The sequence below is a fragment of the Plectropomus leopardus genome, chromosome 14 (genome assembly GCF_026936395.1).
Source record: "Plectropomus leopardus strain MGB_pleo_1.0 chromosome 14, ASM2693639v1, whole genome shotgun sequence".
Taxonomy (NCBI): domain Eukaryota; kingdom Metazoa; phylum Chordata; class Actinopteri; order Perciformes; family Serranidae; genus Plectropomus; species Plectropomus leopardus.
This window is the reverse complement of record NC_142189.1, coordinates 24,367,432-24,393,755: the sequence shown is the minus strand read 5'-3', so window position 1 is coordinate 24,393,755 and position 26,324 is coordinate 24,367,432. Positions and strand designations below refer to the sequence as shown.

Sequence of the window (26,324 nt, the reverse complement as noted above, 5' to 3'; positions counted from 1 at the left end):
AAGATTTTTGCAAAAACAACCTAAATCACCTTAAAAATGCATGTTGAAAAAATGACCGAAAAGGCAAGGCTATAGTATGGCAAAAATGTCAAAATATGACATGTCCCAAAAACAGCTGGAAACACCTCAAAACACCATAAAAGAGCGTGCCAAGACACGCCATAGCATAGAATGTTGCAAAAACTATCAAAATCACCAGAATAATGCATGTTGAAAAAATGACCGAAAAGGCAAGGCTATAGTATGGCAAAAATGTCAAAATATGACATGTCCCAAAAACAGCTGAAAACACCTCAAAACATAATAAAAGAGCCAGTCAGGACATGCCATAGCATAGAGTTTTTCAAAAATGGCCAAAAAACACCATAATAGTGCATGTTGAAAAAATGACCACGAAGGCAAGGCTATAGTATGGCAAAAATGTCAAAATATGACATGTCCCAAAAACAGCTGAAAACACCTCTAAACAGCATAAAAGAGTTAGTAAAGTCACGCCATAGCATAGAATTTTGAAGAAAAGGCCAAAAACACCATAATAATGCATGTTGAAAAAATTACCAAGAAGGCAAGGCTATAGTATGGCAACAACTGAAACTGACATATTTTCGCTTGTAGAGACACATCACAGTACAGCTTTTTTCTCCGTCTCTCTCCAGTTCCTCTTTTGACAAACCAGTATTGGACAATTTTTGTACAACAGTGTGCAGGCAAACTTTACTTAAGTTTGAGTAAATGTAGTTTGGAGAATGCTCTCAAGTCTCCACCCTGTCCTTCAGCTATATTATCTGATGTAACGTATTGGCTCAACTTCACCATCTGATTCTTATCAGACAGGGGAGATAATACTTTAAACTCAGAAAAAACAGTGATACATAAGAATAAAGAATGTGATAATGTACAAGTTTGTCATGTATCTTATCTTTTGTTTTCAGGGATGAGGTTGTGCTACAATAAAGATTGGGGTTTTTTTTTTCAGTTTGTTTGTTTGTGTGGTTGTTTGTTTTTCCATAGGATGCTCATGGTGTTAAGTTTGCGATCATTGGTGTTTTTGAGATTAGTGATTGGCGCGGTGCTGCTCCATCTTGGTTACTTATTTTATGCCGGACATTACTTTTTCATCTTGGAATCAGTCTCTTGTTCAGAAGTTTGGACGAAGACTGCTTCCCTGGATCCTTTCCTTTGGTTTTGATTCTCCTGCTTGGACTACGAAAATACGTAGCACTAAGCGGAGAGAAAAATTTATAGCAGCAACTCAAACATCTATTTATTCTACAATCATGGCATAATAGAATATGTCACCCACACTAACACTTGAATTTGTGTGCCCAGGCTGGCTGTAAGCAAACAATGCCACTCCAGCAGCAGGCTTTTTCAGCTTTGGCTGAGATGAGCCCCAGTGGAATCAGATGGTAAGTGAACAGACGTGTAACCATTTCAAAGTGCTTGTGCCTTTTCATTTTCATTCCCTAAGGGAAACACTCCTCAGCACTTTATGAACAGTCCAAGAAAGTCAAGCAAACCTCTTTTTCTTCAGTACAACCACACTCGATAACGGCACAGAGCCAAAAAAGAAATAGAGTCATGGACACAAGAAGTCAAATTAGAATAGAATCTTTTATTTTTCTTTACAAATAACTGTTATTTTTCACAACATGTAAATGCATCTGACCAAATCCCTTTCTCACCCATTCACACTTCAAATACATATCAGGAATTTTATGGGAAAACAATCCATTACCCACAAGAACAGAGCGCCAAAACACTTTCATACCCATCAGTGGAATTTAAAAATCACTCATGCTGTAATACATCTGGGACTGCGGATACACCAAAATGTGAGTTATCCAAAGATGAGATCTGAATGAGGAACACTAACAAATGCCACAGAAATGATCACAGAGATCGCCTTAATGCAAATGAGAAGCTATTTCTAAAGAAAGTGTGGATCAAATGTTTCAGTAGGAATTTGGAGAGACTGCTCTTTTAAAAAGTCTCACTCATTTCATTTGTTGGATCTGTGGCAGATATTTCAGACAACCTTGGGCTCTGAATACCGCTGCTTTTCAATCACAGGGGGCAGACGGATCAATGAGAGGAGGCCATTGGAGATTCTACGGCTCTTGTTGTAGCCTACACACCTTAATTGGATGGTACATGAGTGTTTTGCTGAATAGTGGACCTGTTTTCCACATGCAAAATCGATAGCTTGTTCTCTGCCGAGTTGCCCAGACGGCTTTAATCAAATAGCAAACTCTATCCTTGAAACTTCTGGATGAGTGCATATTTTCTGTGTCAAGCTGCTTAAATAAGCGTCAAATGCATTTTATGCCACATCCACCACTCCGCAATCGGGTCTTAAAAAAATGTAATGATACCAAACTGTACTGAAAAGCTGTCAGGTCTCATATCACAGTTGCCATTTCAAACTACAGGGTCACATTCAGATATTTCCAAATTCAGGTTGTAAAAACTGAAAATGTGACATTATTGTGACAGCTCTGACAGCTCTGATGCTCAGTGATAAGGAAAGAAGTTTGAATCCTCAACCCCAGACACAAATCAGGTTTATACTCTGGCTTTCAATCCTCATGTGTGTTCCCAGCTGGATTACATGTATAAGCAGAACCATTAATGTGTTATTTAATAGTCAGTGTAACAAAAACTGTTGGGATGCTGTGTAAAACATAAATAAAAACAGAATGCATTGGTTTGCAAATGAGTTTTGACCTATATTGAGTTGGAAAGAGTACAAAGACAAGATATATAATGTTAAACCTTGTTGTTGTTTGTTTTTTGGGTTTTTTTTGTAAATATGCACTCATTTTAAATTTGATGCTCGAAACATGTTCCAAAAAACTTTAGGACAAAGGCAACAAAAGACTGGTTAGGATTTTGTATAAAAGGGGTCTCCTTACTTTGTGAAAAACTGCCCGAGGAAGTAGTCCAACAGTTTAACCAATGCTTCTTAAACCACCATTGCTAAGAATTTAATAAATTTACCATCCAAAATCCATAAAATCATCAATATATTCAGAGAATCTGGAGAAATCTCTGCACATTAGGGGCAAGGTTGAAAACCAATGCCTGTGACCTTTGATCCTTTAGGTCGCACTGCTTTAATAACCGCCAAGACTGTATACAACACACCACTACATTGGCACAGGAACACTTTGTGCATCTCAACTTGCATTTGTAGATGCAGCAACAAACTGTATTTATTAATAATAGTTTTCCAAAGTGAAAGTAATATTTAAATAACATCTGGAGACATCGCCGACTTCACTGAGATGGACTGATACGAAGTGTGCTGTGGGTCTGACGAGTCCACATTTAAAATTTATTTTTGGAACGGGTTGCTGGTTTAAACATGGGGAGAAAAAACAGACAGAAAAAAAAATATGTAGGGAGAAAAAACAGACAGAAAAAAAAATATGTAGGGGAAAAAAATAACATTTGGTTTGTGGTTACCATGACAACAGATAATGTGCGCACCATTAAGTATTAGGTGCGCACCAGAAACAGTATCAGCGCACGTAATACGTTTCTGGTGCGCATGTGATACTTTCTGTTGTGCATGTGATCCGTTGTCATGGTAACTACAAACCAAATGGGGTTTTCTTTCCCTTCCAGGTTTTTTTTTTTTTCCTGTCTTTCTTTTTCTCCCCATGTCCCTTTAGGGGCTCCGTAAGAATGACTGTATATTTACAAAAAAAATAAATCAGTTCATCAGTTTGAATATTTAAGATCTTGTCATTATACTTTCTTTGATTAAATATAGGCCAAAACAGATTTGCCAATCATTGAATTCTGTTTCTATTTACGTTTTATACAGCGTTCTAATTTTTTTGGAATAGGAGTTATTCCTAACTGACATCACTGCCTAAACGACATTAACAATCTGCTGCTTTCGGTAACAGAATCATAGCCAAATGAGCAATAGGTAATTTTTTTGCTGTCCAAAGCACAATATAACCATTATTCATCTGTGTAGGGTTAATGGACACTCTGTGGCGGAGACTGATGGACGTAAGAGGAGGAAACTACTTCTGTTGATGCAGTTGTATTCTGATGGAGGTTCACAGAGGTCTCTGCTTAATTAAATCGTTTTTAATTCACGCTGATTCATAAAGTGAAAATCCAGTTTAGACTCAACTTCCATCATTTATCTGTGAGCCGTATGACGACCCTGAAACGATCAATCTCTCTCTTATTTCAAAGTGCTCTTAATTAATACACACATGCACACGCAGACGCGCACATTATCACCAACACATGCACACTTTTGGTTAAGAGAGTAGGCTACATAACCACCTAAATTATCTGATAAAAATCTTTTCTTGATGTGATCAAAATTAGCTTTTGGTATTAGAAATAGTTTTTCATGTGTGCACATCCATACCATCCATTTTATCTTATTCTGATCTATCGTATTGATTGATATAGTTTCTCAGTGCAATTAGATTAAAAGTAGTGCAGTGTTTTATGTCTTAAGACTTTTTTCCCTCCCTGTATCCTGCCGAGACAAATTCTAATAAGAATTAAAAGTTTATTTCATAAAGTGCTGTCTTTGCCTCCTATATTTTTCCTAAAAGTAAATCTAGTAGTTTAAATTTGAACTATTAATACGTGGTTTTATTACTGTAACCTCTGGAAGAGTCTAGAGGACTAACTATATGAATGAGAAATACTGCGCAATGCAAAAAAGAACAAGAAAACCTAAAACTTTTGCTTTGAATAGATCAGAAACAGAAAGTCATAACATCACAAATTTTCTTCCCAATCCACCCCAACCCAGCTCAAACAGTCCTTAGCTGTTTTCATTCACCAAGCGTGACCCGTTGATGCCGCGGTAGGTGACACGGCTGGGACGGACCAGTACGCCATGGCCAGATCGACAGGTGAAGTAACGGCGGCCGCCTACAGAGCCGTCATTCTTGCCCTTTGGGCTTCGGAGCTCCAGACCCAGCCAAAGGCCTGGGGCAAAGTCTGCTGTGCCCAAGTAACGGATAAACGCCATCTCATTGGCACTGCTGAGCAGCACCTGCATGCCCACGTGGAGGCTGACCTGTCCATCAGAGCCAGTTGAGGGGTTGGATCCTGCCGTGCTCCCGGAAACTCCGCTGAGAGTGCTCCAGCGCCGACGGTGAGGATTGGAGCGACTTCTTTTTGGTTTTAAGATGAATTGTTGAAGCACAGGGGAAAAAAATAGAGCAAAAGAGAGATTTATGAGAAAAAGTATGCAGTGTGAAAGGATATCACACAAGTAAGTGGGAGATTGATGGCAGCTTGATGTTTGAGAGATTGATCTTCAGTTCCCTGTTCTTTCTCATTCTAACCATGATCATGCATTGGCCATTTAAAAAAGGAACCTTTGCTGACTAATACCACTGCTACTTATCAGTATTGATTCTGCCGCTGCTTAGGATGAAGTTGAAAAGCTTTGGAAGGGTGAAATGTTACTGCTCTGCAGAAAGAGAGAGAAAAGAAACCATACCTGGTAGCAGGGCTTCTTCTGCTTGTCTCCTTCGGGGTGGCGATGGCCGATGATGTGCTGAAACTGCGACGCATTGTCCCTGCATGGCAATCACAAGAGTCAAGCTCTCCCACACACATTCTTGTAAAAGAATGACTTCACAAGCACTCACAGCATAATAAATGCAACGGCACATTTCAAATTTATCTCAATCGAAAGAAGGCAGAACTCTCACCGCTGAAAGGATGACTGAGGCGTGAGGAGGAGAGCTCTGACAGGCAGTCAACAGATCCGTGGATCCTGAGAGTGGAAAAAGAAAAAAGAAATATGTAAATGACTGGATGATATATCTGTAGGAACATTTAGTAACATTTAGATATCTTTATTGACTTTTCAACCTGCTGTGCAAAACCTCCACTGACACTGACTCGCTTTATCTCAATCAAACTTTACTATACAGCCCTACACCGGACTGTTGTCCTAATCTCGCTCATGCCCACCTCTGCTCAATTTTTAACCATTACCACCTGCGCCTGTTATCTTTTCCTGCCTATTCCTGCAAGGTGTGTGTCAGGTCCCACCTGCACCTGAGACCATTCTAACCATACATGCCCAGCACAATAGATTAGTTATCAATAGATTGTGTCTTCTCCCGTCCTGCAGGAAAAACACATTATTTATAATAATAATAATAATAATAATAGTAAAACTTTTCTTAACAAGGTTACAAAATGCTTTTCACTTTTCTCCTAAGTAGTGAAATTTTGTTCTAGTGCATATAACAGTTATTCAGGACACGTACAGAGGGTTTGGGGATCCTCTGCCAGAAATTTGAGCATCAAACACTTTCAACACGGCTGTGGCTCAGAGGTAGAGTGGGTCTTGCCCAGGTATCCTCTGGCAAGATACTGAACCCCAAAATGCTCCTGATGGCTATTCTATCCACTGTGTGCATGCATGTGAATGGTGGCGCCTTGAACGATCACTTTAGCTACCAGTGTTTGAATGTGTGTGTGTCAATGGATTAATGTGACTTGTAGTGTAAAACGGCTTTGAGTGGTCAAAATGACAAGTGCCACATTTACCATTAATCGTTGTGCCATAGTTTGCTCCTTTTCTGCATCAATTTAAGGTTGAAATGTCTTACTTTGTCAATATAAACGTCCTATATGACAGTTAGTTTCATAATTAGATTAGTTTTTTCATTCATTCATTATCTGTAACTACTTATCCTGTTTGGGGAATGAGATGGCATCCACCCTGGACAGGTTGCCAGACCTTCACAGGCACACAGAGATGGACAACCATTGATGCTCACATTCACAACTACAGCCCATAAGAGTCGCCAATTAACCTGCATGTCTTTGGACTGTGGGGGAAAGCTGGAAAACAGGAGAGAACCCCTGCTGACATGGGGAAAATGAAAAATATTGAGGGTGACATGTCACCTCCGCAACCCTCTAAAATCTACACCTATACATGCATAACATTTTAGAGTTAAAAGATGAATGAGCTGACTGGGCCTGCATCTGGTGATGGTCCCCTCTCTGACAGCCGAAACAAGGAAAGAGAGACCATTTCCGCTGTTTGCACAAGAGTGCCTGTCCTACTTATTGATGTTTTCTTAAGCCGCTATGTGACTATAATAACGTTGGAGTTCTGAAAGCCATTAAGAGGGAGAGAAAGGAGAGTGCCGATGTCGAGACATGAGCAAAATAGGAAAAAGTTGTTTCCTTTTTTTCAAAAGGATGTGAGCGGAGGAATAGAGAAAAAAAATAACAGGGTGTGGGTGGGGGGGGTATGAAAGCAGCATTTTCCTAATGGGTTTAGATAGCTGCTGACAGAAGAAGAGAGGGAGAAACAAGTTGCTGGATGGAGAGAATGAGAGATTCTCTGAGGGATACCATGTACTCAGTTGAGCATGCTATGAGCCTCGGGGTTAATTAAGAAAAAAAAGGAAAGAGGAAAAGGACATATACTACATAGAAGGAAAAAAAACACAGGCGCTGACTTTTGAAAAAGCAGCTTTTATCTCAGAGAAGACAAACGTAAGGTTAAGAAAGTAGGGAGAACGATGAAGAGAATGGGGGGGGGGGCGCACAAAGATGAAGCCTAATCAGCAAAGGAAGGTGAAGAGACTAATTACGCCTGGGTATAAAGGTAGAATGTGTTAATTTAACCAGCAATTCCTCACATCTAAAGAACCTTGCTCTCCTTTAGAATAAACACAGTCAGTATTTCAGATGTCAACTGCTTATTAAAATGTAATGGCTTTCATTCAGCTATAACACACATTATACACCTGAGGTATTGTGCTGTTAATGTGCCATCCAATGAAAAAGGTCAACATTTTTGCAGAAAATGTGAAGCAAAAACAAAACAATGCCTTGCGGTAAAAAACATGGCTTGTAAATATGCATGTCAAACACTGGTATCCATACCCCCAGGATTACATAATCTCCATAAAAGCCACCTTGGGATTTGACACATATGTTGAGTTAACACTGTCTGTGTAGTGTGTAAATCCAATCTAAGGCTACTCTCCAAATTTATGGTAAGTAAAGTGTACAGCACTTCTGAAACCTGAATGAAACCTGAAGAAACTTGTCATACTAAATATGCAACTGTGGGAGTGCAGAAAAGACAAGATGGAGAGACTGAGTTCAGTCTGTGTAAACTCACTGTTTAATCAGTAACAATAGAGGCTCAGGCCCCTTCTCTCAACTCTGAACTCTGCTTCTTCTACTTCTGCGTTCTTGTGTCCTAACACTGCCTCTGAACAGTAATGCCACACAGGAGTAATACTCTTTTTCCTTCAGAGTTAGTGTGTGTGTGTGTGTGTATTTTTATTTTATTTTATATTTTTTTAATGTGGGGAAACCCGTTAGAAATAGGCCTAGACTCCTTTCCCACTCCCAGCAGATGATCATCCCTTTCTGTTTTTTTTCTGTTGTGTCACATTTGACAACACGGACAGGCCGGAAAGCATTTTAGTAAGACATAAAGCAGTATGGAGGCCAGTGAGAATGTTACAGTTGTATCTTCTTTTTGTCTGTCTTACTTATTTGGTCTCTCTCTCAAACTCAGTGCACACTAAATTTTGAACAATGTTTGAGTGTTGCTATGACAGAGACCTACGTTATTGTGCCGCGGCTTGTCATTGCATCACGTCATCACTGGCCGCAGCTGGAGCTGATAAATAACCGTTCCCTGGAGTAAATTCTGATTGTGAGCTTTTCTTTTAAATACAAAGGGCAAATGTTGATGGGTGTAAATATTTTTTTTTCCCAGTGGGAAAGGAAAGAAATGTGAAATGAATGTTGTTTTTTTCTGTAATGTATCATTATACTGTACAAACTGGATTAACAGAGATTGTACTACAACGGGTACCAAGTCTGTATGTGGCAACCCATTCACATCCGTATTATTTTGCTGTTAATCTTAAAGAGTATCAAACTATCAGCTGAGCTTAGATATGTTTTAAGTGTTATCAAGTGCTCTCTTCCCACATATCTTTTAAAAGAATAGTGTTCACCGCTCCAGTTGAGTTCTGTACCATAAAGTGTTGAGGCCTTCTGTCAGGACTGTTTATGTTGGCTTTTCCTTTCATGTTTCCTCCATCTGTATTTCAGACACAACCATTCCAGCTGATAACAGCTAACAGTGGCTAACATTCCTGGAACGGTGTGATTAAAAGGAAAGGAAAGCAGGAAAAGTACCAACTGCGGATTTATTTTATTATCTGTTTTACATTTCTATAATAGCGCTTCAATAAAGCTCACTGCAGCATTTTTTTTGTTTGTTATTAAGAATGGACTGCACAGTACATACATACACACATACACCCATACCCTGGAGCTAGAATTAATTCAGAGTACTAAACATACATCAACAGTCTTGTTACCTTGGATATCAAAAACGTTTTTGTTTTCACCCATGAATTGAAACTACAAGGCATCAGCAGTATATGATGACAGGAAATGTCCTCACAAATCCATAAATATTTTCATATCACTCTAAAGCATCACATTCCTCTAAAACTCAAGTCACGGCTGAGACAGATTATTATTTACTGACACACATCATTATTGCAAACATCTCGGCTTCAAAAACTCATCCCAACGAAATGTGTATAATTCAAGTTTTCCTGCTTTGTGGGTCTGCATGCTGATAGGTTTACTGTAATTGTATGTTCAGCCAAGATATACAGGCTTGAATGCATGTCCAGAGCAGATTGCACACACCAGAGAGCCTTATAAGAGGCTGATTAGACACCTCAAGAGACGAGTGTATTTAAGCTAAGAGGATTTTTTCAATGGAGCCAGTCCAAAATTGACTGGTCCCTATCTTAAGTCTCCAGCAGATGTTGAAAACACAAAACACTGTTTCAGTATCACTTTCTCAAAGAGAAGGTTATTTATCAGAATTTCAAAGACTTTGCTTGAATTGAGGTTGCACTGATTAAACAAAAAATTAAAAAAAAAAAAATCTGATGTTGCAGGTACAACATCCTGGAAACATTCTTAAAAAATGCTCCTCTTAAAGATTAGACGACATCCCTAAAAATGGGTTCCTACTGTAACCTAAGTTACTAACATACATATTGCTCATTTTATTCTAGTGCTAAAAAATCATCTATTCAATCAATCAATCAACTATTCACTACAAGTATACAAGACCAGTCATTTAAGTGATGCGTGAACAAAGCACTCCAGAAGCTATTAAAATAACAGGACAAAAACGAATTGTCACTGAACCATTGACTTTAAAGTGAAAATAAAATGCATGGCATACTGCTGACTTATGCTATATTAGACATTTCTGGAAAGAGAAATATGGTGTTAAAAGAAATTCAAAAACAAAACAATGGTATGAGACAGGGTAGAGAATTCACCTTAGCTTATCTGACAGATAATGCACGCCACAGAGTATAACACTGTAGGTGTAACACTGTTGTGACAGTATTTTCAACAGATGACACATCATGGTTAAGGTAACGTCAGATCTTTGAACGATGCGGCTGAGGCCTTACACTAACCAACACAATTTCAACACAGGTTGCAAAATGAAAGCAGCACATTAGCAGAGCAGCAGCTTCAGTCCTCCATTGCAGTCTTTACAAGATGCATTCAGCAACAGCACTGCCATATAGGTCACTTGTGTCTTGGCAGTGCTCAGAGCTGAACACACAACCATTTTATTTATGGGTGTAAAAAGGAAGTATATAGTAAATAAGTCTTGAAGCTTAAAAACATGTTTTGTTATCCAGACTGTGTAGACAGCTGTATTGAGTAAAATGCAATGTGTCAGACACGCGTTAGAAGGACAACTAATAAAGGAAGCTGTAACACTGTCTGTGTAGACAAGCCTTTTGTTGAATCAACGTGACTTTCCTGAAGACCACTCCACTTGCATATTTTGCTTCACCTGACGGATAAAATCTCAACAGCACTTGATAATGATGAATTTATTTGTACCATATTTCTGGATCAATCAAAAGTATTTGATACATGAAATCAAATAGTTGTTATTATTCTGTAAAGAGCAGAAATAAGATTCTCTTGACACAGAAATTGTATTGCTGAAGTATATGTTTGTGAAAGAAAATATTGGCTTGTCATTCTCACAAAGGGCAGTTACAGTGTGGTGACCCCCAGGGGTCCAGTCTTGGGCCTCTATTGTTCCTCATTATTGAGCCCTTGTATTAAGTAAAGTAGTTAACTCTGGTTTATATGAATGCAGAATGGTTCAAACTAAATAAACAGTCTCTGAATATTACAGAATATAACTTCATTATTTTCAGTAGCAAAAAGACATATTGTAGAAAAAAAAAAAATCAAGGATCTCACTTGAGAATAATGATATGCCTCAATTCCGTCCAACTAAATTCCTTGAGAATATAATTATGCATGTAAAAAAGTAACAACATGCATTTGTACAATTGTGAAATGAAGTTATTTTGTAGACAAGTAATGCCTTAACACCCTTTGCTATCCTTTATTCTATCCTTCTCATATTGCAATACAGTCAGGGCAAGTATATTTCCCACCACTCTTTGCAAAATGTTTTTTGTCAGAATTGCAACCCATTTAAATGTTTTCTCCCCACTGGCTTCTCCATTCCAAGAAACTCAACTTCTAACAATATATGATAGTAACATTTTCAACAAATAACAATTTATGGATGGAAATATTCTCCATCACTTCAACCCCTTTTCTAAAAGTCTTTCTCTCTCTCTCTCTCTCTCTCACTCTTGCTCAACTGGACTGCTGTCCTCCAAAACATCTCACACAAAGAGGCCAATTTTCAATCACATATTGAGCCCTAACTCTTTTTCTCATTTGATTAAAACGTTCTCCTCCTAAAGTCATTCAGTAAATAATACTATCCAAACATCAATGTATTTGTGTCATTAAAAACCCTACCACAAACACTACCACCAACTTAAAAGGCAAATGTAAGCAACAAGATTAAGTATTCTCTTACAGTTTTCATACCTTGTTGTGAAAATAGAACATCTTTACATCGCTGACCAAAACAAATGAAAAACGCATTCTTATTATTTATGTATTTAAAGGCAGGGATGATGGCACCTGGCTCATATAACCACATGGCACATTGATGTGAGGAGTCATGCAGGGCGATGGCCCCAGGCTTCACGTTTGACAACTCAGACTCCCTTTAATCACAAGTACAGAGGACTGCTCAAATGTGTCAACACTAGCACAAATGCCACTGTCAAAAGGAACTCATTAGTGTCATCAGATGTATCGATGAGGCCAATAAAACACAACCTCCGGGTTTTCGGGACATATTGTCAAATTCCTCAAAAAAATCTGCTCTGAGCTGACAGATCTGTTTTTGCTTCTATGGGTGACCACTGGCACGAATCAACGGGGACCATCAGTCATCAGTGAAAAAAACTCTATATAAAGGGCCTGCACTCACCTTTGAACACGAGACGGAGGAGCAAAAACACCATGTTTTGGTGGGCAGGTGAAGTACCTCACTCCTCCCACTGATCCATCGTTCTTACCACTTGGCTTGTCCAGTTCAATGCCCAACCAGAGTCCTGCAAGGACAGAAAGACAGACAAACCAGAAATAAAACATTCTGTCAAGCAACCATTGAAAGATAAATGCAGACAGTGGTGAATGAAGTACCTGAAAGTGATACTTGAGTAAAATGTACAGATATCTTACCAGAAAATGACTTTGGTAGAAGTTAAAGTCGTAAATTGGAATATTACTTCAGTAAAAGTCTAAAAGTATCTGATATTTACTGTACTTACGTGAGAAGAGCAATTTTATGATATTAAATGTACTTAAGTATTGAAATAAAAGTACAAGTAAATACTGTTAATAAAAAAACAGTCAGAACTTTGCTAATTTTTAAGTTGATTTCTTTGTAACATACACCATTTTAAAAAGGGAGTGTACATTACACTTGAAGAAAAACAAAGTCTTTTTTACAACTCAGGATTTAAAGGACAAAATTCATTTTTTTCTTCACTCCCATTCCTTCATTTGTCTATTTGTTCCTTCCTTCCTTCCTATTTTATAGTAAGTAACTAAGATGCTAAGGGAAATGTATTGGAGTAAAAATATCTATTTAATTTAGGAAATGCAGTGGAGTAAAAGCAAACGTTGACAGAGAAATAAAAACTCAAGTAACACAAATACTCCCAAACAATACTTACGTACTGCAACAAAGTATATTAATTAGTTACATTACACCACTGATTACACATCAAATGGCCTAAGAAGAGAGATCCACCTTAAAGGAATACTTCACCTCCCAAATTACCATTTGTTTATCAATTACTCACACCGTGTTACGCTGGATTTGCGAAGAAAACATTTTTTCTCGTGCTCCCAGTGAACCATGAAACCAAAAACAGCAATGCTTATTGATGAATTAAAATCACTGATGACCACATTTAACAACAGTAAGACTATATTAAACACATTTTGTAACAAAATCCAGGTCCATGTATCGAGTCTTTTGCTCAGTGCTTCCCAAACACACTGTATTACCTTGCCGTCAGCTCTTTTTAACCGGGACTAAAAGTTAAACTTGTCTATGCTTTCACTTCCAGTCCCAGTCAGAAAGCGCTGATGGCAAGGCAATGCAGCGTGTTTGGAAAGCACTGAGCATATGATTGGATACATGAGACTTGAATTATACTGCATGAGCTGTGTGAAAATTTGTAAAAGGATAATTTGAAAAGTTTTTTTTTTGTTTGTTTGTTTTCAACAAATTCCACATAACATGGGGTTTACGCATTGGTATACACATGGTATTGGCAGGTGAGGTATTTAAAAAATGTTTGAGTCATGAACAAAGAAAGTAGTGTACTAGTCATTTAATGTTAGCAATTGTAAATATCTGATGTGTTAACACAGCAAGACAATTATGTTTGCATTATGTTTGTTACTGTACACAGCAGAGCTATTAGCTGTTGACTGACAATACAGAATCCAAAGGGTGTTACATCATAAGATGTGTGTGCCACATAAAGAAATAGACACAATGTTAAAAAAAGTCAATTTAGTGAGAAGATTTCAGAAAGAAGAGCTGCTTTTGGTGTAAACACGAAGGCCTCATTGCTCTCAGGCTGAGATAACAAGGCATAGCTAGCACTGATTTAAGAGCATCAAAGGGAACTTAAGGCTGAAATCCCCTCAAACATGATCCTCAGCGGTGTGAGATATGTAAGTACTTATTCATACATGAACCATGACTGGGCAGAACTACTGTCAAAATGTTAATGTACTGTGAGCTGCCTTCTGTCTGGGTTTTAATGGCTTTTGCTCAACAGCAACTATCTCAGTTCTTATTTTTCAAAAGTATCTTCAGTCCAACTCAAGGCTGGCCGCTGCAATGACTTGTGAGGAGATATTTCTCCCAACATAACTTTGAAATAACGACACTGCACAGATGTTTTAATAATCATGCAAACAATTGATATTTCTTACTACAAAAAGAATAGAGATTAAACTTAAATTTTCAATCCATGGAAACCAAGGAAAACTTTACATTTGAAGACAAAATCCTTGATCCTGATTATTCATTTATCCAGAAACTTGTGAAAATATAAAAAAAACATTGAATATAAGCAATATGTACACAAATAGTCAGCCATATTAACTTTCTGTGTTCATGTTTCTGGAGAAACCTGACTAAATCTGATTCTTTTAATACAAAAAAATTAAAAAGAAAACTCAATTCATTTTTAACCTTGTGATGACAACAAGGTTACCTTAAGCTGTGCAATCACCAGGATTTAATTCATTAAAGTCACAAGCTCACCAGTTTGCTTCCAGGATGCATTTAGAGAAGCATTGAAGAAAACTACCGCAATTCCAATTCTTCACATCTGAACAGACATGATTTATTAAAAGGGACACTTAATATTTTAGTCCTTAAAGGCCTTATTTTAGATATTTGCAATACTCTTAAATGCCATATAACCACCACTAATAAAGCTGAAACTTTTCCAGAGAGTACAGTTTAGCCCTCTTGGAGCTTCACGTAAGATTCAACACATTTAGTGTATGCAAGTAAACAGAGGTCAAATTATTCATATAGTTCATTATATAAGAACTGTGCAGTCTACTGTTTCAGTATTGTAACTTGTTGGTAATTATAAAATAATGATTTCATTTTTTTAAGAATGTGGGGTTTAATCATACATCTGAACAACACAACTAAAGTTATGAGACAAAATGATGTTGATATACATTCATTGTGCATAATTGACGGAATATTCCTGGCAAATTAAACCTCAGAGAGCATTTCAATGTGACTGTGCATCTTTCACCTTTCAAATAATGCAATTTACCACAATTTACAATTCACATTAGAGATAAGTTGATGTTTTTTATGGAAATTAGACTGGATAACATCTTTGTGCTAATGATTCAGGCAAATGATTGAAGTGCCATCCTGATTACACAGATGAAAAGCATCGCTGCAAAGCATCTACCAAATAAAGAGTGGATTAATGGTGAAATATCAAAGAGATTTCAACTTTCAAATCTTTGCAGAGAGGGCAACAACTTTTAACAACTGACCTGGAGCAAAGCTGGTCTTTCCATAGAACTGGACTACACCAGTTCTCTGGCCTACCACCAGTACCCTCTCCCCAAGGCGCAACTCAGGGCCTCCACACACAGAGCTACTAGCTGAGGGGGTTCGACTTCGAAGACCTGGGAGAGATGAACAAAGAGTGTTACTCATGTGATCATTACTGCCCTGAATTTGATTCCACTGGATCTGTATGAACATGAAAAAAATCCGAAATAATGCAGATCTGTATTTAAGTGTTTACACAATACAGTATACACCAATCACCAAAAAATTAAAAACCACTGACAGGTAAAGCGATTAACATTAATCATCTAGTAACAATGCAATTTTCTATTGGGAAACCTTTGGTCCTGGCTTTTATGTGGATGCCATCTATGTGCTCCATCCACCCAAATAATGCTGCAGACCCAGTTCACCCCTCATGGCATCCCATATTACTGCACATAAAAAATGTAATTTACGTAATTTGGCAATGTTTTGCTGGCTCTTGGCGCTGTTGCTTGAACTACAGCTGGTCTTCCCCATTTTCATAGTGCCCACCAACCATGGCTCCACCACCACCACAGACTATGCTAGGAGTTCATCCAAAGGTACACCCATCCTTCTCTCTACCTCTATATCAAACTTGAAATGTAATACGATCAAACAGTCAAACTAGGCAGTGCTTAACAAACAAAAAACAAGTTTACTGCATTGCCCATTTCTTGCCTCAAACATTTTTAGAAACATGCACTGTCATGCTGGTGGGGGGGGCACTACCGTTGAGGAATGCAATTGCCAAGAGAGAGGGTATTGGTCTGTAACAGTTTTTGGGTGGAAATTTGTGTCAGATGGCATCCATATGAATGCCAGCACCCAAGGTTTCCCAGTAGTAATGAAATGATCAATGATATTCACTTCACCAACTGGTAGTTTTTGTGTTTTGGATTATCGGTGTATAAAGTCTAACAATACAGACCTGTAGTAGTAAGTGCATTGGTGTCAGGTGAAGAGCGGAGCGCCGGTGACGGCGTGGTTCTTGGACTCAAGGAAGCACGCTCCCGTCGCTGTCTGGGAGGAAGACGTTGCCTTGGCAGTGGACGAGGCCGGGCACCTGGCCCATGCCGAGAGTCCAGTGAAGAGGAGGAGGAGGAGAGAGAGCGGGAGAGAACACCTGTGGTGAAATTGACACAGAGGAAGTAAGTGGCAAGAAACACAGAAAAGCAATTTAAGGAAAGAACCCAAAACAAGTGACTGAAACAGAACACACAATCAAAAGTGAACTAATAAAACCTAACCACTGCATCTACTTGTGGGCCCCACTTTTGGGACACTAGCTGTAAATGTTGATATCAATTTTGTCGCCTAAAATCACACGGCACAAACTGTGTGCCTCCCCTCTTAATGCTGAACCCATCATCCATCCATTCATGCTTTTTTCGGGGACTTTTGTAATTCCATTGAAATAATGAATCTCAGCCCATTATTCATTTTTTCCATTTTCCTCTTCTGAATGTGACAGCGCCAACAGCACTCAGATCCAGACAATTACCACTGTAGTTTCTTCAGAAATCCAAGCAGCTGTGTCACATGATTCTATGGCAGCACAAATCAACGGAGCACAGTCTGTTCAAGTTGCTTGTCCTGTTATCAAGGTCCAATTACCGGCCAACATGCTAAACCACTTCAAATTGGAGAGAATGAGATAGAGGAGGGGGGGGTGCCCAATTTCATTCTAAAGAAGCCATTTGGACACAGGACCTCATTAAGCTTTTAACTTTCACAGACCTTCACAGGCCATAAGTTCATTAAATGCCCAACTCTTAGAGGCTAATTGATTAAATCTGTGCCAAACTGATTTAAGTTAGAGAGAAGATTCAGCTACAAACAAATTGGAAACCAGAGAGTGACGGGGAAAAAACTTTGTAACCTTTGGTAAAACTTGTTTCCGACAGTAAGCCTTAGCCAAAGGGCCTCCATGATTGGGCAACAATACACAGAAATCCCATTTGAAGCAGCTGATTGTGTCATTGCTTCTGAGTTAATCAGTCCCTCATTGCCTTAACTGATTACTGGGACTGTGTTCACTGTGCATGAAACTAAAGCCGAATAGCTGCAAGTATGTTGTGTTTTCAGGTTGTGGAAAATATCAGCAATTCAGATTATTTGTGTTTCACAGCACTCAATAAAATAGGATTTTCTGCATTTATCATAAATTGTGTTATAGTGACAAATGAAATGAAATACAGTACTTTTTTTCTAAAGCCACTGATGTTACTGTTCGACTACCCATGAATGGATTATGATGTTGGATTCATGTATTAAGGCGCACTTATGATCAGAGACAGTCGATGTGTGGAAGTAGAGTTTGACAGTTTCCATCGTTTTAACCAAAGAGAGATTATAGTAACTCACTCCCACACCTCGTTCTCTGATATATAGTGCGTTAAAGGCCACTCAGCTGTAACTGCAGTACCTGTCTTTGTCACTGAGGCGTCTCCCTCTGTGCCCTGATGGGGACCAGGTGGACTTTTTTGATTATCAAGGGTTTTTTTGACAGATGGAGACAAACCTTTCCACCCACACACACACACAGACAAAAGAGACACAGTGACTAAGTTTCAACATAGACATCAATATTCATCACAGTAAGGTCTGGATGACTGAAATTATGAAAATGTGCATTTATATTCTTAAATTTTACATCTGGAATAAGCTGAACTAGGATCTTACGCAGGATTCACTCTGAACACATACGCTGATTTTCTGTGGAGTGCTGCCTGCTTCCTTACAGCGCCCATGTTAACCAAGTGGGCTGTCCACAGTGGAGATGTTGCAGAACCAAACACTGCTGTCCGCCAGCGATCTGCAGCACTAGTTTCAGCGTCTGATCTATTTTTACATGAGCCGCAAGCAATTCTAGCAAGAAAATACTGAGAGTCTGTTATGAATGATATAAAGGCCATATAATATATATAGTTGCTAATGAACGTTCCTCCAGTTGACCTATTAGATCATGTACCAAACGAGTCAGCAAGCGGCAAACAGGTTGCATGTCGAACTGTGACAACATGGATAACTTTTTGGCGCATTGTTCGAAATCAGCCCTTGTGGCACAAAAAGGACTGAATGTCGGTATGGTTTGACCGGAGAAGTTTACTACTTGGTATCGGGTTATTTCCATTGATATCTTGAGACGTATTGAGTACTGATACCCAACTAATACAGAGAGGCAGCAGGCAAAGTTTGGGGAATTAAAGAGAATCACAAACGAGGAACTAAGAAAACACAGTGAAGCACTCCATGAGTGGCAGAGTTAAAGGCAGAGACAAAAAAGGCTACAATGACAAGATAAAACACCAAGAGCAGGAGAGTGATGAAATGCAAATAAAGGACAGCATGACATTGTTGAGTAGCGATGAAACAGGAATTACTCAAAGGCAATTTTTCTTGATTGAACTAAGACTGTTTCTTTAACTCCAACACACAATAAAAACACTTAAATATGCTGAGACAAGCCTTTACACCCACACAAAAGCCCAAATGACAACGAATAAAAAAGAAAAAAAAAACTCTTCAAAAGGAGTCTTGGTACCGACTCAAATAGCATACATTGAGACTAGCATTTCTTGCAGAAGTAAACATAATTATGTTCTTAACTATAGCACCAAAACTTAAAAACCTCAATCTTTTTATATTGTTTGTTGACTTGAATTAAATTTTCAGTTTAACTGAGAAAAAGCCTTTTAGACTCTGTTCTATTAGAGGCAATAAAGATCAACATGCACGTATCTAGACAGATTTAAGGCAAAAGTAATCACCTCTAATGAGCATTTAAGTTACACATTAATCTGCCCACATTAACTGTTTCACATCGCTCTGAAGTAATTAACATATCACCCAAGTTTGAACTTTATATTGCACTTTGAAAATGGCATTGGAAAAATCTGAAATCAGCCTGGGATTTATGGATTGCCATTTCAGTTCACATTTAGAGGGAGCTAGGAAACGTTCCCCTTAGAGGCAGAGTTGTGTCTCTCCTTTGAACTCCAAAGACTACATTTCAACTCAGAATACCAAACATTTCTTGTCACTTGACCTTTAGCTTGCAGGGACCTCCTGGCTCTATCTATCCCGTCCACATAGTGACATTCGCTTCAAGTGACAGACTGCAGCACAAACGGAGGCTTTATGAATCAAGCAGTGATGCTTTGTGAGCGTTGTCTATGTTCCCACCGCCCTTTGAGGTCTGAGCTACAGTTGACACACTCTAATAGGGGCCAGCCTGGCATTCTGCTGTGTGGGTCTCTGCTGGTTAGCCAGGCGAGACACTTCCACAATGACCCTTCCAATCTATAGATACACACGAGCGGACTGTCTGCACTGCCGATCCAATGGGACACTAAAACACAGGTGGCTCCCACTGTTTGGGCTATAAATGGCTGACAAAGGCTCTCTGAAAGTGTTTGGCCATAAATTAGGCTGGTTCCTGGGTAGCATGGAGGTGCTGACACACACGCCCTCACATGCATTGCATGCCGCACATACACATTCACATGCGCCTTGTGATGAATGGCTGCCAGGTATTTCAGCCTGTCTATGGCCTAGTTATTAAACCTTGCTTAATTGGACTATCAATCACAGAATTCCACAGACCTCTCTGAGGTATGCTATTCCACTCACGTCCAGATCAACTGGCCTTCAAACCCTTTGAATATTACTTCAATATAATACAGCTGTGAACCAAAGAGGGCGCAAGAACCACAGAAATCTACCAAGACAATGTTCTGAGGTGACTGGACTATATTATGAGAGGACATTAGTCAGGAGTGAAGGAAATGGGCATCCAAGGACTGTGAGAGCAAGGTCCAGTCAGAGAATTTATGCATTGTCCTTTGGCACTGTTTAAGAATCCACTTTTCAAAGTATTCAAGGAAGATTAATATGAAAGCCCGGAAATCCAGCCATGCAGTGACTTAGCTCATAGGAAAGTTACGAAAGCCTCCATTTTGGCACAAAACTCCAGCAAGTGGCCTCATCTGGACACTGTGGGGGCCAGTCTCTCAGCAGTAGGCTAAAAGCCCACTGTGTCAGCATGAGAACTGTCAGTGCAATGACCCACATGGTATCTTAAATGTTCTACTACTATCAATACAGCTACAAAAACTTTTTTAATCACATCAAACACATTTAATTTCCTGAACTTAATACTCCTTTTGTTGAAAAAATTCATAGTTCATGCATATTTAAGATTCAGTTGCTTACTGATGTACTTACTGTTGTATCATTCCAATTATCCCTAAGAGATTTTCTTGTTTATCTGCCTGATTAGGAGACGAAAATGTAAAGTTAAAGCAAAGCGACTTACAAATCTCAATTACAGACTATCACATAGCATTACCTTTATATTACTGATTATGACTGCTGTCACTGGATGCCCCCTGAAGTTGTCAGTCATTGTGTACAGACAATGACAACGCTCTCATCTCGCTTTGAAACAAAAAAAAAAACTTATTTGGTTTGGTAAAGTAGTCCAGTGGCTTGCTGTAACAACCTGCAAAGGTCTGGTTTCACAAGCACAGATGAATTTGTCATAAACCCGTAACACATTTAGTTCAATGAATCACAGAGCAGAAATTACATTAGGAGATATTTAGAGGATTGGAAATGCAATTTTTGAGACTCTCCTCAATTGTTTATCTTTATTGCTTTCAGGAGAGCGTGTCTCCCAGTGGATCCTCCATACTTCAAACCGTGCCAAGAAAAATGTAGAATCAATCCCAGGAATATTCTCTGGACATTTTGTTCAGCACTTTTGCCCCTATAATTTAGAGGATTTTTTGCTAATAATATATTTACTGTACATGTTGACTACATTGAGTTATACAGCAGAGAGAGAGAGACAGGTGTTTTAGGATCATCAGAATGTCACAAACAGTGCGGACACTGTTGTAATCCAGTTAGTGCAGAATGAGGGACCATTACCACCAACAATTTTTAAGGACAGCATCTCAGAGGTAATGAAAAAATGGACAACCAACCACAAGCCGCTGTTTCTATTGATGCTCTTACTCTAAGTCCCAAACTCCCCTAAGTGAGCACACTGGAAGGATTATTTTTCTACTAACAATATAAGAAAGCCATTCATCAGACTAATACTGTTATTTCCAAAATGTTTGTGTTTCTATGAGCTTTTGCAATTCTTCTTTTTTATGTGATATGTGGCCTCTAATAATGTATCCAGTGGTCTCATCCAGGGGACTGTACATGAGATTACCTGTGACAGAAGGAAACAGTTGCCACTGTAACATTTTTTCACCTGTGTTCACAAAGGTTCACACATTTCTTCGCCCCCGGCGTCCTACAGGCTATTCAGCTCAACAGCCTTTGTAGTTTATGCCGTGACTTGATAATTTCAAGTCTTTTTTAATTTACGGCATTGTGTGCCAGAACACCGCAGGCAAACTTATTCTTCCGAAAACTTGTGAGCCTCGCGAAGAAGGTGCAGTGCTCAACCATCCGTAGCTCTCTCATCAAGTAGACCTTACAATTCCTGTATAATGTATCATATGTATCCTCTTTATACCCAACAAACATTTAAACACATTCGTCTTCATTCAAAGTCAGTGCAAAGTGATAATTAAAATGCGTTCTGAGAGGTGTTATTAAACACCTGACCATATTTGAATCACCAACGAAATCGCCAGGTATGTAAAAGAAGGTCTCAAAATCAGTATTCAGTATTCTCTGATCTGAAACGCTGGGGGCGTGTCTGCTGGAGGAGTGTAGGCCACGGCCAATAGCAGGACTATGCAAATGATGCTTCTCGTTTTTATACTGCTACATTGTCAGGGGCAGTTATGCTGAGTATAGCTCCAGTGTTTCATCGAGCTACGGTTTTAGGCCCACCCAAAAAATCTTAAAACTGGAAAATGGTGAAAAGACAGTCAACCATCTAATTTTCACAATTTAGTACTATATAGGAAAGGGTCTTTGTAACATATTTTCAACAATCATTTTCCAACATTTATAATGTGTTTTGAAACAAATTCACTTTACACAGACTTTAAGTAAAGATCTAAGACTTTTAATGCACTCAAAAGAAATATCTTTCTAAAATTTGTCCACCAGAGCTGCTGCCCTGAACTGCATGCTTATTTCAACACCACATGATGTCTCCAATGTCCATTCCCTGAATTTGGCAGCACATCCAACCAGACTCACACACACACAAGTCAGTTATGATGACAAACCACAATCAGGTCAAGACCCTGGTGACGACGCCAAGCATGCAGATGAGCTTCCCTGAGACAATTTCTGACTGTGCAGATATTCTTCAGTTATGCAAACCACCTGATGCGTCAGCAATTTGGAATGTCTTGTGAGTGTAAATGCTGGATGCAGGAGTCTTTGCCTGGACTGGCTTCATGTGGTTTGTGGTCTTAAGAATGGTTGGATGTACAGCCAAGTTAACAGAAACTGAAATGAAAATTCAGTTCAAGGGCAACAGCTCTGTTGTGTGCATATACATGAAAAAAATATCTGTAACTTAAATCTGTAAAAAGAAAAAGAGCAAAAACCAAAGTATTACATTTAAATTTACAGTATATGTCTTGACTGAATACCCAACATATCAGATGCAGATTTTAATAGAGCAGCAATGTGAAGTGTTGTTGTTCTTTACCTGTATTTATCTTGGAGGTGATGCAAGACACGTCAATGCGACGAGGGGGGCGTATGGGCGTAGACGCCTTCCTGGTGCTGATTTTATGTCTTTCCAAAGGTTTGCTTATCTTGGACAGGGGAGCAAAGATTCCTGAGAAAGAAAAATTGGATTTTCAGTCAAGCTACTCTAAATGGTTTGGTTCAAAATGCAGCTGCCAGGCTTTTTTAACAAGAACTTGCCGTCGGTCCCACATTACGCCCATTCTTGATTCCCTCCTTTGACTTCCTGTAAAATTTAGAATAAACTGCAAGACCCTATTTGAGGCACTGCATGATCTTGCCCCCGGTTACATCTTTGATCTCCTTGTTCCTCATTCTACTTCTCGACCACTCCAATCCTCAAGTGTCAGAATTTTATCAATCCCCCACTCTAAATGCAAAACAAAAGGTGATATGCATTTACTGTGCTTGCCCCAACACTTTGGAGCAATTTTCCTGATCCGTCACACTTGCTAAATCATTGAACTGTTTTAAGTGGCTACTAAAAACCCACCTTTACAGGAGAGCCTTTCTATGAGCTTCTTTGTCTATTAAGTTTTTGTTGTAGTTTTGTCTGTCTCTCATTGTGCTGTGTTCCATAATGTCCATATTTTTGTAAGATCTATTTATGCATTTACATTTTGAGATTAAGAGGAGATTAAGGTTGAGATATGCCCCCTTTCAGCTATAGACCAAATCACAATGTTTATTTACCATAACTTTGGGTTGGAAAACCGCTGCGTCCCGTACATATGATCCTACGGCACTGAGCAGACCCTTCTTATATTGATTGGTTTTAGGCCACCTATAAAAGGCCCACCTAAAAAAGTCAATATTAGTTTAAGTATTTGCTATATTTAGAATGTTTTTACTGCTTTACCATGCCAAAAGACAGTACTTTCTGATGGGGATTTTACTCCACCAAACAGCAGAGCTGCTGCTCTACCGCTGCCTCCATCAGCCTTTGTGTGAGGTTAAGCAGAGCAAATATTCAAATATAGTGTGAACCTAAAGTGACACAGATTTTTTTAAGTGGCTAAAATATGTTGTACACAGCAAATCAGAGCATGCGCGGAATGCCTAGACCAGTTTGGGTCTGACTGAGGTGTATACATCAAAGCTCGATTCTGAACCGAAATATCTAGGTGTCAGTCCGACTACAAGAAATTCAATTCAGTACAATGTCAGACAGACTAACGTTTACTTTTTCTAACAACCTGTTAACTTGCTGACTGTGTTTTTAAAAAGTGCTACATAAAAAAAGCTATATATACTCTATTTTTTTACTTCTTTACTTCTACACACACAGTCAAGATAAACAGAGTGATGATAAGACGAATGGATAAACAACAGCAAAAGTAACACTGCATATATTAAGTTGAACAGTTTTAATTTACTGACAATTGACAAAAGGTGCACATCTAATTTTATGGGGTGAGATTAGATACCACCAAAACCTGTTTGGACCAATTAAGTCCTATAAAGTCAATGATGGTCGAGGTAATTGATAGAGCGAGTGGGTGAGTCAATGTGCTCGGCTGTGGCACGACCTACCATGTTTGAGACGACAGGTGAAATACTGAACCCCTGCTACCGAGCCATCGTTCTTCCCCTCTGGTTTGTCGAGCTCCACTCCGGCCCAGAGGCCTCCAGAGAACTCAGTGCTGCCACAGAATCTCAGGCTCCCAACCTGAAAACACATAATTATATACCAAAGAAAGTCAAGGCAAATATAAACACGGTGTGCAAAACAAAAACAAGACCTGGACGGTGCACAGAACAGTGTGTGTGAAATCATTACATCTTTATCCATGCATTATGTCAAGGGCAGAGCCTCAAAAACATTTTGATGTGCCCGTGTTAACTAAAGCAGCAGAAGAGACAAACAATTAAAAGGGAAAACAGAGATCAAAGCATGAGACTGTGCCAGAAAGAGCAGAGAAGATAATAAGAGTTTTGATTAGCCAATCTCTACAACTTGGCACACTCTGATTCTGCTCTCAGCGTACAACAAAAATCTATTAACGGCTCATTCTTTCAGCGCAAACGTCCGACTGGCCAAAAATAAGTATCTTATCATCTACATGTCTGCATCTACGTGAGTTCAGTTTGGACACAGCACAGACTACCACCACAAACAAAAAAATTACTAAGGTATACAGGGATTTAAGAGCCCTGATTAAATGGAGATAACTGGGACTGATAATGGTTGTTAGTGGTTTTCTTGTAGTCACCATTTCTGTGCAATCAATGAAAGTCAGGCTGTTAACAAAAGCTGCTGCTATAATGAGAGGTTATTTTTGTCAGACAAGCAATCATCACAATCACTCTTTTCCTGGGTTCATGTTTAAGCTCCTGATGGCTGGCAGCAAGTCAGTAAGCTTTCCTTTGACACTAAATGGAGGGTAATGGACCACTTGACTGCTAATGTGCAGATGGACGTGTCACACAGTACATAATCATGGACTTGGCACTCTTTAATATACAAGGTTCCCACACATTTTTACTCCTAAATTTTCAAAACTCTTCCAGAAATGTTCCATTATTTAATTTTTAACCTTGTTTCCATGACTTTATTTAAGTTCTACAAATGAGTAGGTGTATAAACACACACTTCCTGGTAATTTACAGATAAGCAAACTGCTAGCACTTACTATCTTAACTTGCAAGTTAGACATTCCTGCCACCAACCAGCTGCATAATAGACCATACTGGTATGTATGGCTATTTCACAAAATATCAAGGCTGCGCTACTTTTAAGGGGGTAAAAAAAACACAGATCCAATCAACAGTCAGGCATCACAGATTTTAAATAACGGATTTTGCACAATGTTCGACAAGTTTCGGGAGTTTTATGGATTAGTTTAAAAGACGGCCAAAATAAAGCATATTTAAAACCTTTCCAAAGCTTTTTATTAATTCCAAAGCAAAACAGTGATCTTAAAATTTTCAAGGAATTTCATGAGCATGGGAACCCTGAATATGGCTCTTCACAGAGAGACTGGCTATGAAAAACGTGTGTTATAGTGCACCGTGCTCCTTTAAAGCTCATGTTGGTAATGCTAGTTAGAGCTTG

At 38.9% G+C, this 26,324-nt stretch overlaps 1 protein-coding gene and 1 long non-coding RNA gene across 4 annotated transcripts in view; one reads left to right on the top strand and one right to left on the bottom strand.

The window, feature by feature from the left end:
- Positions 1-1,538, top strand: part of LOC148187485 (uncharacterized) — a 68,382-nt gene extending 66,844 nt beyond the window's left edge. The window contains exon 3 of the long non-coding RNA XR_015778762.1: positions 1,330-1,538. This is a non-coding gene — a long non-coding RNA (uncharacterized LOC148187485). The remainder of the gene's footprint in view (positions 1-1,329) is intronic.
- A 57-nt stretch (positions 1,539-1,595) lies between these two features.
- The window catches only part of LOC121953616 (CAP-Gly domain-containing linker protein 4), a 51,536-nt gene continuing 26,807 nt past the window's right edge, over positions 1,596-26,324 (bottom strand). For 2 of the 3 annotated variants that reach the window (XM_088087301.1, XM_088087300.1), the window contains exons 8-16: positions 24,803-24,938; positions 23,229-23,360; positions 18,021-18,116; positions 16,524-16,718; positions 15,550-15,684; positions 12,422-12,545; positions 5,709-5,773; positions 5,495-5,573; positions 1,596-5,162 (exon numbers count right to left, since the gene is read on the bottom strand). In XM_088087301.1, the coding sequence (XP_087943427.1) occupies positions 4,808-5,162; positions 5,495-5,573; positions 5,709-5,773; positions 12,422-12,545; positions 15,550-15,684; positions 16,524-16,718; positions 18,021-18,116; positions 23,229-23,360; positions 24,803-24,938 (1,317 nt within the window). In that variant the 3' untranslated portion in view covers positions 1,596-4,807. The remainder of the gene's footprint in view (positions 5,163-5,494; positions 5,574-5,708; positions 5,774-12,421; positions 12,546-15,549; positions 15,685-16,523; positions 16,719-18,020; positions 18,117-23,228; positions 23,361-24,802; positions 24,939-26,324) is intronic. The other variant, XM_088087302.1, reaches the window with a different exon arrangement.